This window comes from Callospermophilus lateralis, chromosome X (assembly GCF_048772815.1).
Source record: "Callospermophilus lateralis isolate mCalLat2 chromosome X, mCalLat2.hap1, whole genome shotgun sequence".
Classification (NCBI taxonomy): domain Eukaryota; kingdom Metazoa; phylum Chordata; class Mammalia; order Rodentia; family Sciuridae; genus Callospermophilus; species Callospermophilus lateralis.
In genome coordinates, this window is record NC_135325.1 from 100914900 (window position 1) to 100928694 (window position 13795).

At 34.8% G+C, this 13795-nt stretch overlaps 1 protein-coding gene across 3 annotated transcripts in view; it reads right to left on the reverse strand.

The window, feature by feature from the left end:
* Tenm1 (teneurin transmembrane protein 1) overlaps positions 1-13795 on the reverse strand; it is a 529849-nt gene that overhangs the window by 161921 nt on the left and 354133 nt on the right. For all 3 annotated transcript variants that reach the window (XM_077107670.1, XM_077107669.1, XM_077107668.1), the window contains exons 12-14: positions 10098-10283; positions 8500-8523; positions 6314-6460 (exon numbers count right to left, since the gene is read on the reverse strand). In XM_077107670.1, the coding sequence (XP_076963785.1) occupies positions 6314-6460; positions 8500-8523; positions 10098-10283 (357 nt within the window). The remainder of the gene's footprint in view (positions 1-6313; positions 6461-8499; positions 8524-10097; positions 10284-13795) is intronic.

Below are 13795 nucleotides of genomic sequence, written 5' to 3' on the forward strand. Positions count from 1 at the left end.
ACTTCTCTGACTTACTGTGTTCCAGCAAAAATGACTTGCCTTCCATTTCCTAAAAGAGCCTAGTTCATTTCTACCCAGGGCATTTGTACATGCTGTTTCCTCTACCTGAAACATTTTCCCTGGAGTCAGGTGAGGCTTGTCTTACCATCCAGTCTTGGTTAGGTCCTCCATACATATTTGTGTCACCCTCAGGTTTTTATAGCACTCTTCAGAATTTTAAATATGTAACCATTTATGTGGATTCTTGCTTAATATCTGTCTTCCTTGCTAGACCATAAGCTCAATGGAGGCAGAACTTTGTCATGCTTATCATTTTTCCAAGTGCCAAGCACAATACTAGACAAGAAGTGGTTATGAATGGAAAACAGTACCCCATGGGAAATGTTTGGCTGAGTGGTAAACATTGGAGTCAAATATTTGAATCAGCTGTATCCAGTACCATATTTTACTGCATAATCATGACCACCACATTAACACATTACCAAGTATTCCTTGCATCCTAACCCTGTACCAAAGACAGTTTAGTAATACATGACATTTAAGTAATACTAGCTTCATATAATGGATATATTCCATTGAATCTGTGATGGTTATGCAGTGAAACACAGTAAAACATTTTTCAAAGTTGGGGATGCTATAGCACTGAGCTAATACTGTCCAAGTCTTATGTGGCTATTGCACTTCACATGTATCTAGTGAAAATTAAAAAAACCCAAATTTTAAATAAAATTAAAATACTGACATGTGGCTGGTGACCAGCCAATGCAGAATTTGATTGATCCAAATATTTAGATGTTGGATGGTTTATAAATTAAGGCAAAAATTGTAACATTGTTTTAAATTTTTACTGTCAAATTTATCATTTTTTGGGCTGGGGATGTGGCTCAAGTGGTAGCGTGCTCGCCTGGCAAGCGTGCGGCCCGGGTTCGATCCTCAGCACCACATACAAAGATGTTGTGTCTGCCAAAAACTAATAAATAAATAAATATTAAAAATTCTCTCTCTCTCAAAAAAAATTATCATTTTTTTTCCTATTGTAGTTTCTTTGTTTGCTTTTAATTTGAAGATCTCTTTTCCAATGTAGTATCTGTCACCTTTATTTTCTTTTCATGGTATTTGAAGTTTACCTTTAACTCAATAATCTAGCTGGAGTGTTTTTATTTATCTTATTCTTTTGGCATATGCTATGAGCTGAATCTAAGATTTTTTTTTTCTTTTAATAGTTGCCCTAGCACCATTTATTTCATAATGCTTCTTTTCCCCACTGTTTGATGCTGGATTTATGATATAACAAAGTTTTATTTGTGATTGGGTGTGTTCTAGAGCTTTTGTTTGGTTTTCTTGATCTGTCTGTTATAATATCAGTACCACTTTATTTTAATTATCATATCTTTGAATTATACTTTAATGTCTGATGGTTCCTTTCATTATTCTTTGTTTTAGCTACTGTGATTCAGTCAATATAATATTTAAATACTTTTTTCATGTCAATTCATATGTGCATGTAATATATGGTGATCATATTTCCTAACGTCCAAATTAGACCACAATTAACCATGAAAATGTATTCACCATAATATCAATGTTAAGTCTCCTCCTCCAAGCATAGGGTTGTGTACATTTTAGATGCTTGTTAACTAACAGGATAAATGAGGTCAAAACATTTGACAGGTGTGTGACTTCTACAGTAATTAGTTTTTACAGTAAGATAACTTTCCTTTTTGCATGTTAAGAAAAAAAATGCAAAGGTTATTTGCTCTGTTTTGTTTTTACTGTTCAAGGAGCTCTTAGATGGCTTATAGTGAAGCTGTCACCCACATATTCAATGCAGCCCAATTAGTTACTAAGAGTCACAATGCATTGAATCAGAGTGTAACTAAAGTCAAAACTGTAGGAAGTAGCAGCAACAGTAATGAATATTCAAAGCTGATCACGATGCAAAAAAAAAAAAAATCCCACCATGCTTTAAATATCAGCTATAATATGAAGTAATCAGGTAGCAACTACTTGAAGCAACTGCTTGAAAGTGATGTTTTTGATTGGAAAATTTCTCAAGAATTACATTTTAAAAATTAGGACTACTTTATAAAAAGATTCAATTGACACTTTCTGATTTAATTAAAATATACATACACATATACAAACAAGTATGCAAATGTTAATCATTAGTCATATCCAACTAAATGAATCGAGCTTTTCTGATAAACTGAGATCATCAAGTGAAGGGTATTTAATGTATTCTTAGGGGTAATACTTAGACACTATGAAAGTGGAATTATTGGTCTAAAAGCTTAGTCATGGTGCTTTCAGAGGTTATTCAATCTATCTTTCTATCTCAAAGTAGAATTGAATCTATATTTATCATCAATATCATCTTAATCTTACTAAAGGAATAAAATGGTAATTGAAACTCTCAAGGAGCCTTCCACCCCTGCTCCCTAAAGAGACAATCATAAAAATACACTAAGCTCATATCAGGGTCTTTGATTTTTAATTTGCATATAGATACACAGTTTTTAAGAAATGTTCAGAGGTCAATACACATTCAGAAAAAACTTCTATAATTTCTGTATTCACATATACCACAGACATTGAAAATTGATAATCCATTAATTCATTAATATTTAATTGATCCATTCATTAAACATTTTTGGCTGCCTTGAGGTGAACTTAAGGCCATAAAAATGCTTGATAATTAAATATTCAATTATTTTTATTACTTGACTAAGACAGGAAACTTATTTTGGCTCAATCTTAACTGAGTCAGAAATTATAATTGCATAGGTTTTTAATGTATTTTCTGAAGATAACCTTTTAATTAATATATCAACTGAGAAATCTCTATAATTGTACTAGTGAGGCAGATCACCCACTTTTACATCTTGGATCTATCATTTGCTTGCTGTATGATATTTAGTAACTTTCTTAATTTCTCTGTGTTTCAGTTCCCTAATTTGTAACATAGCATCCGTGATAGTTCGTACATCATGGGATTAAATGAAATTATTCAAATAAAGGGTTCAGCACATTGACTGGTACATAGTAATCCCTGAATACAAGTGAGGTGCATTGTTTTTAATTATATTGGGCATACACCTATGTGTTATGGTTTGGATATGAGGTGTTACTCAAAAAGCTTGAAGTGATTAGATTATGAGAGCTGTAATTTAACCAATAGATTAATCTATTTCTGGATTAATAATCTGAATGGACTAAAGGAGTGGTAACTGTAGGTAGATAGGGTATGGCTTGAGGAAGTAGGTCACTGGGGACATGTCTTTGGGGTTTATATTTTGTTCCTGGTGCCCTACTTGCTCTCTCTGCTTCCCTGCTGCCAAGGGTTGAGCAGTTTTCCTTTGCCATGCTCTCTGCTAGGTTGTTCTGCTTCACCTTAGGCCCAGAGCAATGGAGTACATGGACCATAGACAGAATCTCTGAAACTGCTAGCACCCAATTAAAATTTTTCCTTCTGTAAGTTGTTTTTTTGGTCAGGTATTTTGGCCACAGAGATGAATATCTGACTAATATACTATGGACCATGGGTCATGCTAAATGTATAGCAAGAAAAACATAAAGATAGAATATAATTAGGCATTTGATTATATGTAATGTATATTATAAGTACTAGGGGAGATTGAGGTGGTGAATGTCAAAAGAGTTTTCATGGGAGCTGTGGCTTGAATTGAGACTTAAATAGTAGACAGAGCGTTCTCTGAATAGAGGAGAAGGCTATTATAGTTTGAATCTGGAATGTCCCCGGAAGACTCAGGTGTCAAAGGCTTGTCCCCAGCTGGTGGTGCTATTGGGAGCTAGTGAGTTGGGGGTAGTTAGGAGTTAGGGGCTAGTTGGAGGAGGTAGGTCACTGGGTGTGTGCCTTTGAAGGGAATATTTGAACCCTGAATCCTTTTCTTTCTTTCTCCTTTCCTTTCCTTTTCCCTCTCCTTCTCTGCTTTCTGGCCACCATGAGCAGGAAAGACACAAAAGGTGAGCAGCTCCATTTTGCCATGCCCTTCTAATATAATGTATTGTCTCATCACAGGCCAGAAACAATGGAGCCACGTGACTATGAACTCAAACCTCTGAAACTGTAAGCCAAAAATAAATCTTAATTCCTTTAAATTGATTTTTTCAGGTGTTTTGTCATGGTGATGGAAATCTGACTAATATAAAGGCTACCAAGTAAGAGGAATATTAATGAAAAGAAAGAAAATGATGGTGAAGATGAGTTTTGAAGGGCCATAAAAGTCAGCTAAGTAGTTGATCAGTTTATCATTTAATTTTAAATCTTATTCTGTCATCCCAACAAGGCTTTCATTTATGGGTAGTAAATAGTCTCTTTAGAAATGGTATATTCTAAGGGGTGTGTATATATGTGTGTGTATGTGTGGGGGGATGTTGTTTATTGTCCTTTCACTGTTTCAGTTGAATTATTTCATTTAATAATTACAACCACCATATAGACAGTTAATGTTATTATCAACCCATTTTCGTTTTGTTCTAGCCAGAATAAGTGAATGAAAAAAACTCCAATTTAGTACTTAGGTCAAGATTGCTGAATCATTGATTGTTATGGTTTGGATGGGAGATGTCCCCAAAAAGCTCACATGTGGGACAATATGAGAAGGTTCAGAGGAGACATGATTGAGTTTTAAGAGTCTTAACCAATCAGTGAATCAATCCCCTGATGGGATTAACTGAATGGCAACTGAAGTGGTAGTGTGTAGCTGGAGGAGGTGGGAATTAGGGCCTGGTTTGGGGGTATATATTTGTATTTGGAGAGTGAAGTCTCTGTTTCTTGATCACCATGACATGAGCTGCTTCCCTCTGCCACACACTCTGCCATGATGTTTGCCTCACCTAGAGCCCCAAGGAATGGAGCCAGCCTTCTATGGACTAAGACCCCTGAAATTGTGAGTCCTCAGATAAACTTTTCCTACTCTATAATTGTGCTGGTCATGTCCTTTAGTCACAGCAGTGAAAAAGATGATTACAACATTGATTTAAGCTCCATATTTGAATTCAAATGACAAGGAATTCAATTGTCTAAGTAATACAGAAAACTACAGAGTCAAATTGAATAATCTACTTCATTTTTAATAGAGAGACAGAAATTAGATTTTTTTTGATATTTCATGTTTTCTTGGGAAGGAAGTATAGGGAAAGTGAAGATTTGTTATTTTAAGTGTACTCAGAGGTGGTCTGGGCTGCTTTGAAGTCTGATTTTACAATGCATTAGATATTTTTATCAACTTGACTCAAATAGAAGTGGTTGCCTTGTAGCCTAGGGGTCATGTGTAGCTTTTTAAAGTGCCATGTGCACACAATCTAAAAGTTGGTTTCATAAAAGAATGGGATAGAATAGTGGCCACTAGACACTGAGAAGGATGGGAGGGAGGAGGATGGAAAGAAGTTAAACAAAAGAGTACCAAAATACAGTTGGATAGGAGAATTTAGTTTTGATTTTCTATACCACAGCAGGGTATCTACTGGTTACAATGATCTATGAAATATATAATATAAGTAGAAGAGTATGACAATTCCCAATTCACAGAAATGATTGATGATTGAGAAGATGGGAATACATTTTATCTTGATTCGATTATTTATTATACATTACATGTGTATATCAAATTATTGTACTGAAAACTCTAAATAGGTAAAATATTATATCTCAATAAAAATAATAAAACTTTAAGAAGTGTAGATCTTGAATTAAATACACAAAAAATCTATTGTGAATTGTCTCCATGCTGTTCCCTCTGAAAGATATTGTTACCAAGAGGTAGAGAAACAAGAGAGAGCTGTAGAGAATTAAGATCAAGTAATATTTTGCAGTGTGTATAGTGCCAAGTACACTAACATCTGACAGCTTGCACTGTGGTACATTAATTAAATTTACTATAATAAATGCCATAGTTATGGTGGCAGCATGTTAAAAAAACAACTCTGAAGTTGTGAATTGGAAACTTGCCTCTGCTACTTTCTAGCTGTGTGACCTTGGATAAGTCATTTACTACCCTACCTTGAGCCTTAGTTTTCCCATTTACAAATAGGGAAAATAATATTTCCCATATCTCATAGAGATATTGGGGGAATTAAAGGAGATTTAACATACACAATGAGTTTAGAGTATTGCTTGGTCATAGCAAATTTTCAATAAATGATATCTTTTTAATATTATTGAGATTAAGAAGTAGTATAACTTCAATATCATTTATACTGAGAATAATTTTCACCCTTGTCCAGGTTGGTTACCACTGTGCTCAAAGCTTTGCTAATCCTTTTGTACATGAGCATTTTATAAATTACTGACCTCCATCATTGTCCAAGTTGTCTCCACAAAGCATTTCCATGACAACATTGCAACCTGTCCCACTCCATCCCACCTGACACACACAGTGCCAACCATTTTGATCCAGAGTACATCGTCCATTTCCAAAGCAGAGCCCTGGGCAGCCATCTGAAAAGACAGCAGAGAGTAACAATCGCAGAGACATCAGAATGGGATTGGCCAAGGATGATGTATCTGCCTACAGGGAAACACCTAATCATCTGGGCCCCATTCAGATGAGGTGTTGAATAAATGGAAGAGGAGCTTGCTTACTCGCAAAACCTTCCCAGGGAACTTGTTATCCCTTACTTTGCAGTGCTTTTCCTTAGAGAGCCAATTAAGCATTATTAATGCTAACCCCAATTCCCAACCTCTAGTTCGGACAGGATGAAAACTATGGTGGGAATAAGAAATGTTTTTTGTTTCTTTTCGAAAAACGTGTCTCCTCATCTCAATCAAAATAGGAAAGATAATGCTGTATGGTCAATAAGTTCGAAAAATATAGTCGTTTCTGTGAAGAGCAACTTTCCCTGACTACTTCTAGCCTATGCTGATTTTTCCCTTGTGATGTATTGTTTCAGGACTTAGGTACGTGGGTATACAGTTCAGACCATACCATTAACTATTTGTTCATATGGTGCCTTAGAAATGTGCTGCAATTGATTTGTATCTACTTTTAAGATTATTATTGATTTGAGTACCAATTGGAATATTTGCTTCTCTCATGTCTCCCGCAGAAGCTAGCATAATAGTATGCCTGTAACGATAATATTACATGCTCAGCAAATGTTTATGGAATTAATCCATGTCTGATTTAGACTTTTAGAAATCTAGAGAGTAACTGGAAAATATATTTAATATGAAAGTGTAATGTTTAAATGGCCTTTATCCATTGATAAAGCATCAACACCAAAAAAGGTCCCTCTTTAGACTTTTCTTAATTTTCTTTTTTCAAATGCCCTACTCTTTCTACCAGTAGTTCAGAGATAGGCTCTGTTAAAAGGTAACTGCATGTGCCAAGTGATCAGTGGCGGATGAACAGAGACAGCAATAATAGCGTATATCTTTTGGATATTTTCCCAGTAGCAATACAAGGTCAGAGACTTGGATTTTATTGGGGATAATACAGTCAAAATTTGTTTTATTTTCTGCCTTTGACAGAAAATTTCATAAATTTGAAGAACAAAAAATAAATTAAAAAATTTGTAGAAGTAATCCAGTGTTCTTTTCAAATAGTTTTCTATGCAATTATCAACAGACCAGAGGAAAAAAAGAATCTTTAAAATAAAATGACAGATGGCTGTTGGAAAATATGAAAAGTTATATCTATCTATCTATCTATCTATCTATCTATCCTCAAGTCATGGCACAAGCTGAACATACATAGACTTGAGAAAGTCATGTATCCAGATCCATTCTAATGGATATTTAATGGATAAGGAGAAATTGGGGATAATTTTGGATATATTCAACTTCTGAAGCTGAAGTGATGAAAGATACTAGCATATTTGACAGAAAATCCCTTTGTCTGTCAAAAGCAGATCCCTGCAGGGATGGATGATGGGGTACTTCTAAGGGGATAATTCTGCCCTTGTTAGGACTTTAGAGTCCTTGTATATGGATTTAGAGATATTTTGTATGCTAAAAAAGTAGTTTAGCTAACTAAACCTAGTTTACTTAATAATTACGTCTGTGTGTGTTGTATACATCCACCCACCTACCCACTCACACATCACACACACACAAACTCAATAAATAGACAAAGAAAATTAGTCCTTAAAACTTCTTGTCCGAGGCCCTGATGTAGCTCAGTGGTAGAGCGCTTGTCTAGTGTGTGTGTGCCAGTGGGTTTGATTCTCAGCACCACATAAAAATAAATAAATAAAATAAAGGTCCATCAATAACTTAAAAAAAAAACCTTCCTTTCAGTCCATTCTATTCTATGTGAATAAGTGACTTTTGGAAGTTGGTAAAACAAATTACCTTTTAGTTCAACTATTATGGTCTGAATCTGACAATATTACTCTTATATAAAGTTGCCAAAAGCAAAAACAAACCAAGTAAAACATAAAACAAAAAAACAACCAAAACACCACCCTTCATTGCCCACATGCATATTTTCTGCTTAAAGTTTATTTCCGCTATAAAACTGATGAGAAAGGTCTTACCTCGAACAGCATCTAAGTAGTGTGCTAAAAAAAGGAGGGAAAAGAGTGATTGAATGAATTTCTGGGAGACCAAAACTATACAACATGTACTAATGGTTTACCATCTGTTGCCTGGGAGGAGAACAGCAAACTCTGAACTGATGAAATGCCTGCAGCTCAAAAGTTGGTACACTGGTCTGTGACGTTTGTGAATAATATTTTCTGTGGGAAAAATATTAATGGCTTTTCTGCAAGAAACTCTATTAGGTTTCCTAAAAAAGTGTCATATTTCACTAAAAGTATAAGAACTGCATTTTTACATTTCAGTAATAACTGCTGTGAAAGAGCACTAGCTTCAACTTCTTATTAGTAATATCTTTCGAAGGGAATTCTGGAGTAGCCATCTTTGGTAATCATCACAATATTTAAATCCTCTTATGTGAAGGCAATAAACTTACTGTAGTGCAGGAATGTAATTACTTAAGCTGCATCTGAATCTCACCCCTTACCACCTTTTTAATGAATCTTAAATATTTTTCATAGTCACAGAAAAAGACTTACTGTACTTTTAGGAGGGTAGTAATGCAGTTTATTAAGATTATATGTTATATATATTATACATTACTTTGGCAGGTTCGAACCATTATTACAAAATACTTTCACCTAAAAATGAAAGCTAAAGTACAGTCTACTGGGGAGAAAAGCACACAAATAATGAATTATATATCTAGAAACCCTCTCCCTTGCCTTTGCTGTGTGAATTTTTTGTCTAGTCACTGAGTGCCACTGGAACACTATGACCTACTTTCCTTAGCTGAACAATGGAAATTGTACATGTCCCTCGTTCTATGCAAGAAACCTTTGTGGCAGGCATGTGTATGTGTCAAGGGCTTTATTTTTTTTGGAAAGTGTTTTATTATGGAAATCTTAATTATTATCATTGTATTTTATAACACAAATATCATAAGATAAATTATTATGTAGGCATTTCCATGCCTACTGAATGTTCTTATAGGCAATATCCTGAAAATTCGTGAAATTGGTCACAAGGGGTGAAAGAGGGTGGATACTTCAGTACTAACTCTGTACTATCAAATAAGGATAAACAATTTGACACAGATGTTCTATTGATGATAGGTCAGGAGTGTCTTCCTCATATACATTAAAGACAGCCTCTAATGATATCAAATGGCCTCTGTTAAAGTAGTCCCATTTAATGAAATTGCCTCTAAGTGCTTTCAACCGAAACAACCTATACTTTTCAAAGGGAAAAAATGGGCAGTGAATGTTACCTTCACAACAAAAGCACTTCTCTTATTAACTAATGACACTTTACTCCAATGTATCATCTTTTCTTTGAGTATACTCATAGCACTTGAAACAGAAAATATAAGGAATACTGAGGTAATGAGTAAGAAAAATGACATAAGGAATAAGTAGAATATTATCAACAAAATAAGAATCCTTTCAGTTCACAAAACTTGGAAACTTGTAGCCAACCCTCCACGTCCTCCTCTTTTCCAACCTCAAGTTCTACTAAAATTCTGGCCACTGACTCACTAGACAGCTTTACTTCTCATTAGCCCAATTTACTTTGGTCAAAGTATGGTGGTACTTACCAATTGTGCAGTGGTCGCCCTCCCATCCAGGGCTGCACTCACATTTTCCATCTTTACATTGGCCATGTTCAGCACAGTGAGAATGACAGGAGCGTTCTTCACATGTTGGTCCTACCCAGCCTTCTTCACATTGGCAAATTCCCCTTGAGCAGACCCCATGGCTACCACACTCCATGGTACAGAGCTCTGTGGGGAATTCAAAGAACATATATTAACATATTTTGTTAAATATAACATTAATTCTTTCTAAAAACATGAGAATTAATAACTATCCTAGTCCACACTTATTTTAAACAAAGTGGTAATGAACACTGTATCCAAATAAAATGTCACAAAGATCCCTAGCATCTTGGTGAACATACAAGAAATTCTGTAAGAAAGGTAGTTAAGTATCGAGTACAAAATAAACCCTAACCCAAATTGATTTTGAGAATTCTATAGCATGATAATGACATTCAAGGCTTAGAAATGCAATGAATGTCCAACAAATGTCAAGGAATTTTCCCTAAAAATTCATTAAGATGACAGATAATGTTGTAGGAATTTTATGATACTACAAGAAATCACTGGGGGAAAAAACAATAAAATAGTTCGCTAACTTCATTCAGGAAGACAACTTCAATAATTGGAAAGATAACTTTCTAATACCATGAATAATATACAAAAGGTAAAACTTCCAATGACACTAGTCAACTGGTTTCTCTGATCATACAATCATACAAAATGACTCCTGGAGAATCAAAGTACATAGTCTTCTTATTCTGACATGTGTTCAATATTAGGCAATATAATGATGGTGTGTACTGGCTCTGCTGAATTTCCTCCTTTATCCCCTCGACTGTTTGATGAAAAATATTGAATATCAATAGAGAAACCAAATAAAAGCTTGCCCAAGTCTTTTCTTGATGTAAATTCACTTGTTAGATGAGAAGTCCAATACTGAAAGAATGCAATGGAGTTGAATTTAATGGCTACAAAGAACAAAAAGGTTTGCAGAAGCTAAGTTGTCTGTTTCATAGACTTCAATTCTGAAACTGTGGGTTTTTTTTTTTTTTTTTTGGTACCAGGGATTGAACTTGAGGGCACTTGACCCCTGAGCCACATCCCCAGCCTTATTTTGTATTTTATTTAGAGACAGGGTCTCACTGGGCTGCTTAGTGCCTCACTTTTGCTGAGGCTGGCTTGGAACTCATGATCCTCCTGTTTCAGCCTCCTGAGCTTCTGGGATTATAGGCGTGTGCTACCATGCCCACCTCTGAAAATGGTTTTATATGTTAAGAGGTATAGAGATGCAATGATATTAATAGACTTCATAGGTAGTAGAGTACTTTTTCAGTGAGTGCCAATATTTTTCTGATAAAGTTTTGGTTGTGGATATTATTATAATTTGTATCAATTTGTTCACTAAATTATTCACAAATATTTTCGAAGGTGAGGAAATAATGGAAAGACTAGTAGATTTGAAATAAAGATACCTATATATCTGTTAACTCTGCTTAATAGCCATGTACCCTTGGACAACTTACCAACATGTTCTCTTAATCTCTGCTTGTATAAGTATACAATGAAAGTAAATATATACACCTCAAAGGTAGAATGGGGAGATTTGAGATATATTTTAGAGGCAGAACCATCAGGACTTCCTCAATTGTTACATATGGGTGATAAAGAAAAGGGAAAATAAAAGTTTGTCTTAAACAAATAAATGGATAATTCTACTATTAATGGAATGGAAAAAGCTGGGGGAGGAATAAGGGTGTAAGACCACCCAATAAACCTTAGAATACATATAGAGAGCCAAGTAAAAATGTCAATTAATCAGTAAGATACATGATTCTGACAGGTTAGGACTGAGATATAAAATCTTTAGTCTATAGGTAGTATTTAAAAGCATGGATCTTGTTGATATCCCTAAAGAAAGAAAAACAGAAGAGTCTCAGGAATGATCCATGAATTAATCAAAGAATTACTGAATGGATAGATTGTTATAATACATACAATTATTATTTTTCATTTAAAAATTAAAAAGATCAGGTTGAAAAAGGAGCACCAAGCAAAGGAATCTGTGAAGGAGAGGGCAATGAGTGATAGGAGGAAATTCAACAAAACTGTGGTATAACTAAACAAAGCCCAAAGAGGGCACTATTTCAAGAAAGGAGTGGTTACATGTAATCAACAATGCTGAGAGGTCAACTAAGACATAGGCAGGGACGGGCCCATTTGGTTTATCAATATGAAAATTGTGGATGACTATAGGAAGAACTGTATCTAAGGTGGACTGGAAGAAGTTAAAGAGTGAACAGGAAGTTGTTCAGGGAATCACCATGTTTTAAGAAAAGTCTAGACCACAGAAAAATATATTTTAAAAAGTTCAGGCTTGGGGCTGGGACTGTGGCTCAGAGGTAGAGCACTTGTCTAGCATGTGTGAGACACTGGGTTCCATTCTCAGCACCATATATAAATAAATAAAATAAAGATCCATTGACCACTAAAAATTAATTTTAAAAAAGTTCAGCCTTGGTCTAATAAGTGATAGCTTAGATAAAATTATCCTGAAATAGTCCTTAGTCTTTATATCTTAGTTCTGAATCTGATTGATAATATGGGATTATAATTTCATTTTTTGTAGTAAATCTGAGATTATAATTCTGTTCCCTAAATAGTCTCCTTCAAGACACTAAAAAAATTGAACTGAAAGTGTTATATAAGATTAAAGAACTGATTGTCCAAAGCTAATCAAGTCAGAACTAACTCGAAAAAATAGAGACAGTTACAAATCTTAGGCACAAGAAACATATCATTTCTGGTTTTTGCTTGAAAACTAAAAGGAATAGATGAATAGTATCAGCAAGATGGTAGACTAGGCTATTTTCAATGTAAACTCTTAGAAAAATTAGATATGATGGAACAATTTTCAAATCATAACTCACAAGAGAAATCTTTAAGTGCCATAGGCAAAGAAGATGCTATGAGTCAAAGCACTAAGCTCATGAGTCCATTTTCTGGCACCCTTGAGGGTTATCAGACAAAATAATGACTACAGGCTTGTGTATTTATGCCCACAGAGGGAAAAGAGATGCAGCTTCGGGTTCATTGAAGTTGAAGAGTCAGACTGAAACTCCTGCAGAAAGCCAGGACTCTTGAAAATCTGCAATTTCAGTGAAATGGTGACTGATAAACTCCACCCACTATCTCAGAGAGATGGACAGGAAGCATTGATGATATGGTAAAAATGATGATAATGATAATAGCAATAAGCTTGAGAGTTAGAAAACAATGTGGGAATAAAATACCATGAAATAATAATATGTAAGTTGGAATGCCCTGAGTGAAATATTTGTAGTCTTGTATTGTTCAGGAGTTACATGAGATACTTTGTCAACTATGCATATGAAAACTTAAAGGTGGAATTTTCTTTCTAGTAACAGAGGACAAAGTAATTTTTACTATTCCTTCCTGATAAGAACCATAAAATCTGTTAAAAAAATATTTTAAAATCCTTTGGAAGATACTGGATTTCACAAAACAGTAAAGAATTTCTGTGTCAAGTTCCAGGAGAAAAGTAAACCCAGAGTGGTGAGCCTGACATTTATGAATGCTTTTCCTGTAGACGGGTTTGTCAGTTATGGTAGAAGAAGTTAAAAAAGGCTTAGAAGCTGGGTCCAGCTTTGTCAGTTTCATGGGTGCAGAAAAAATAT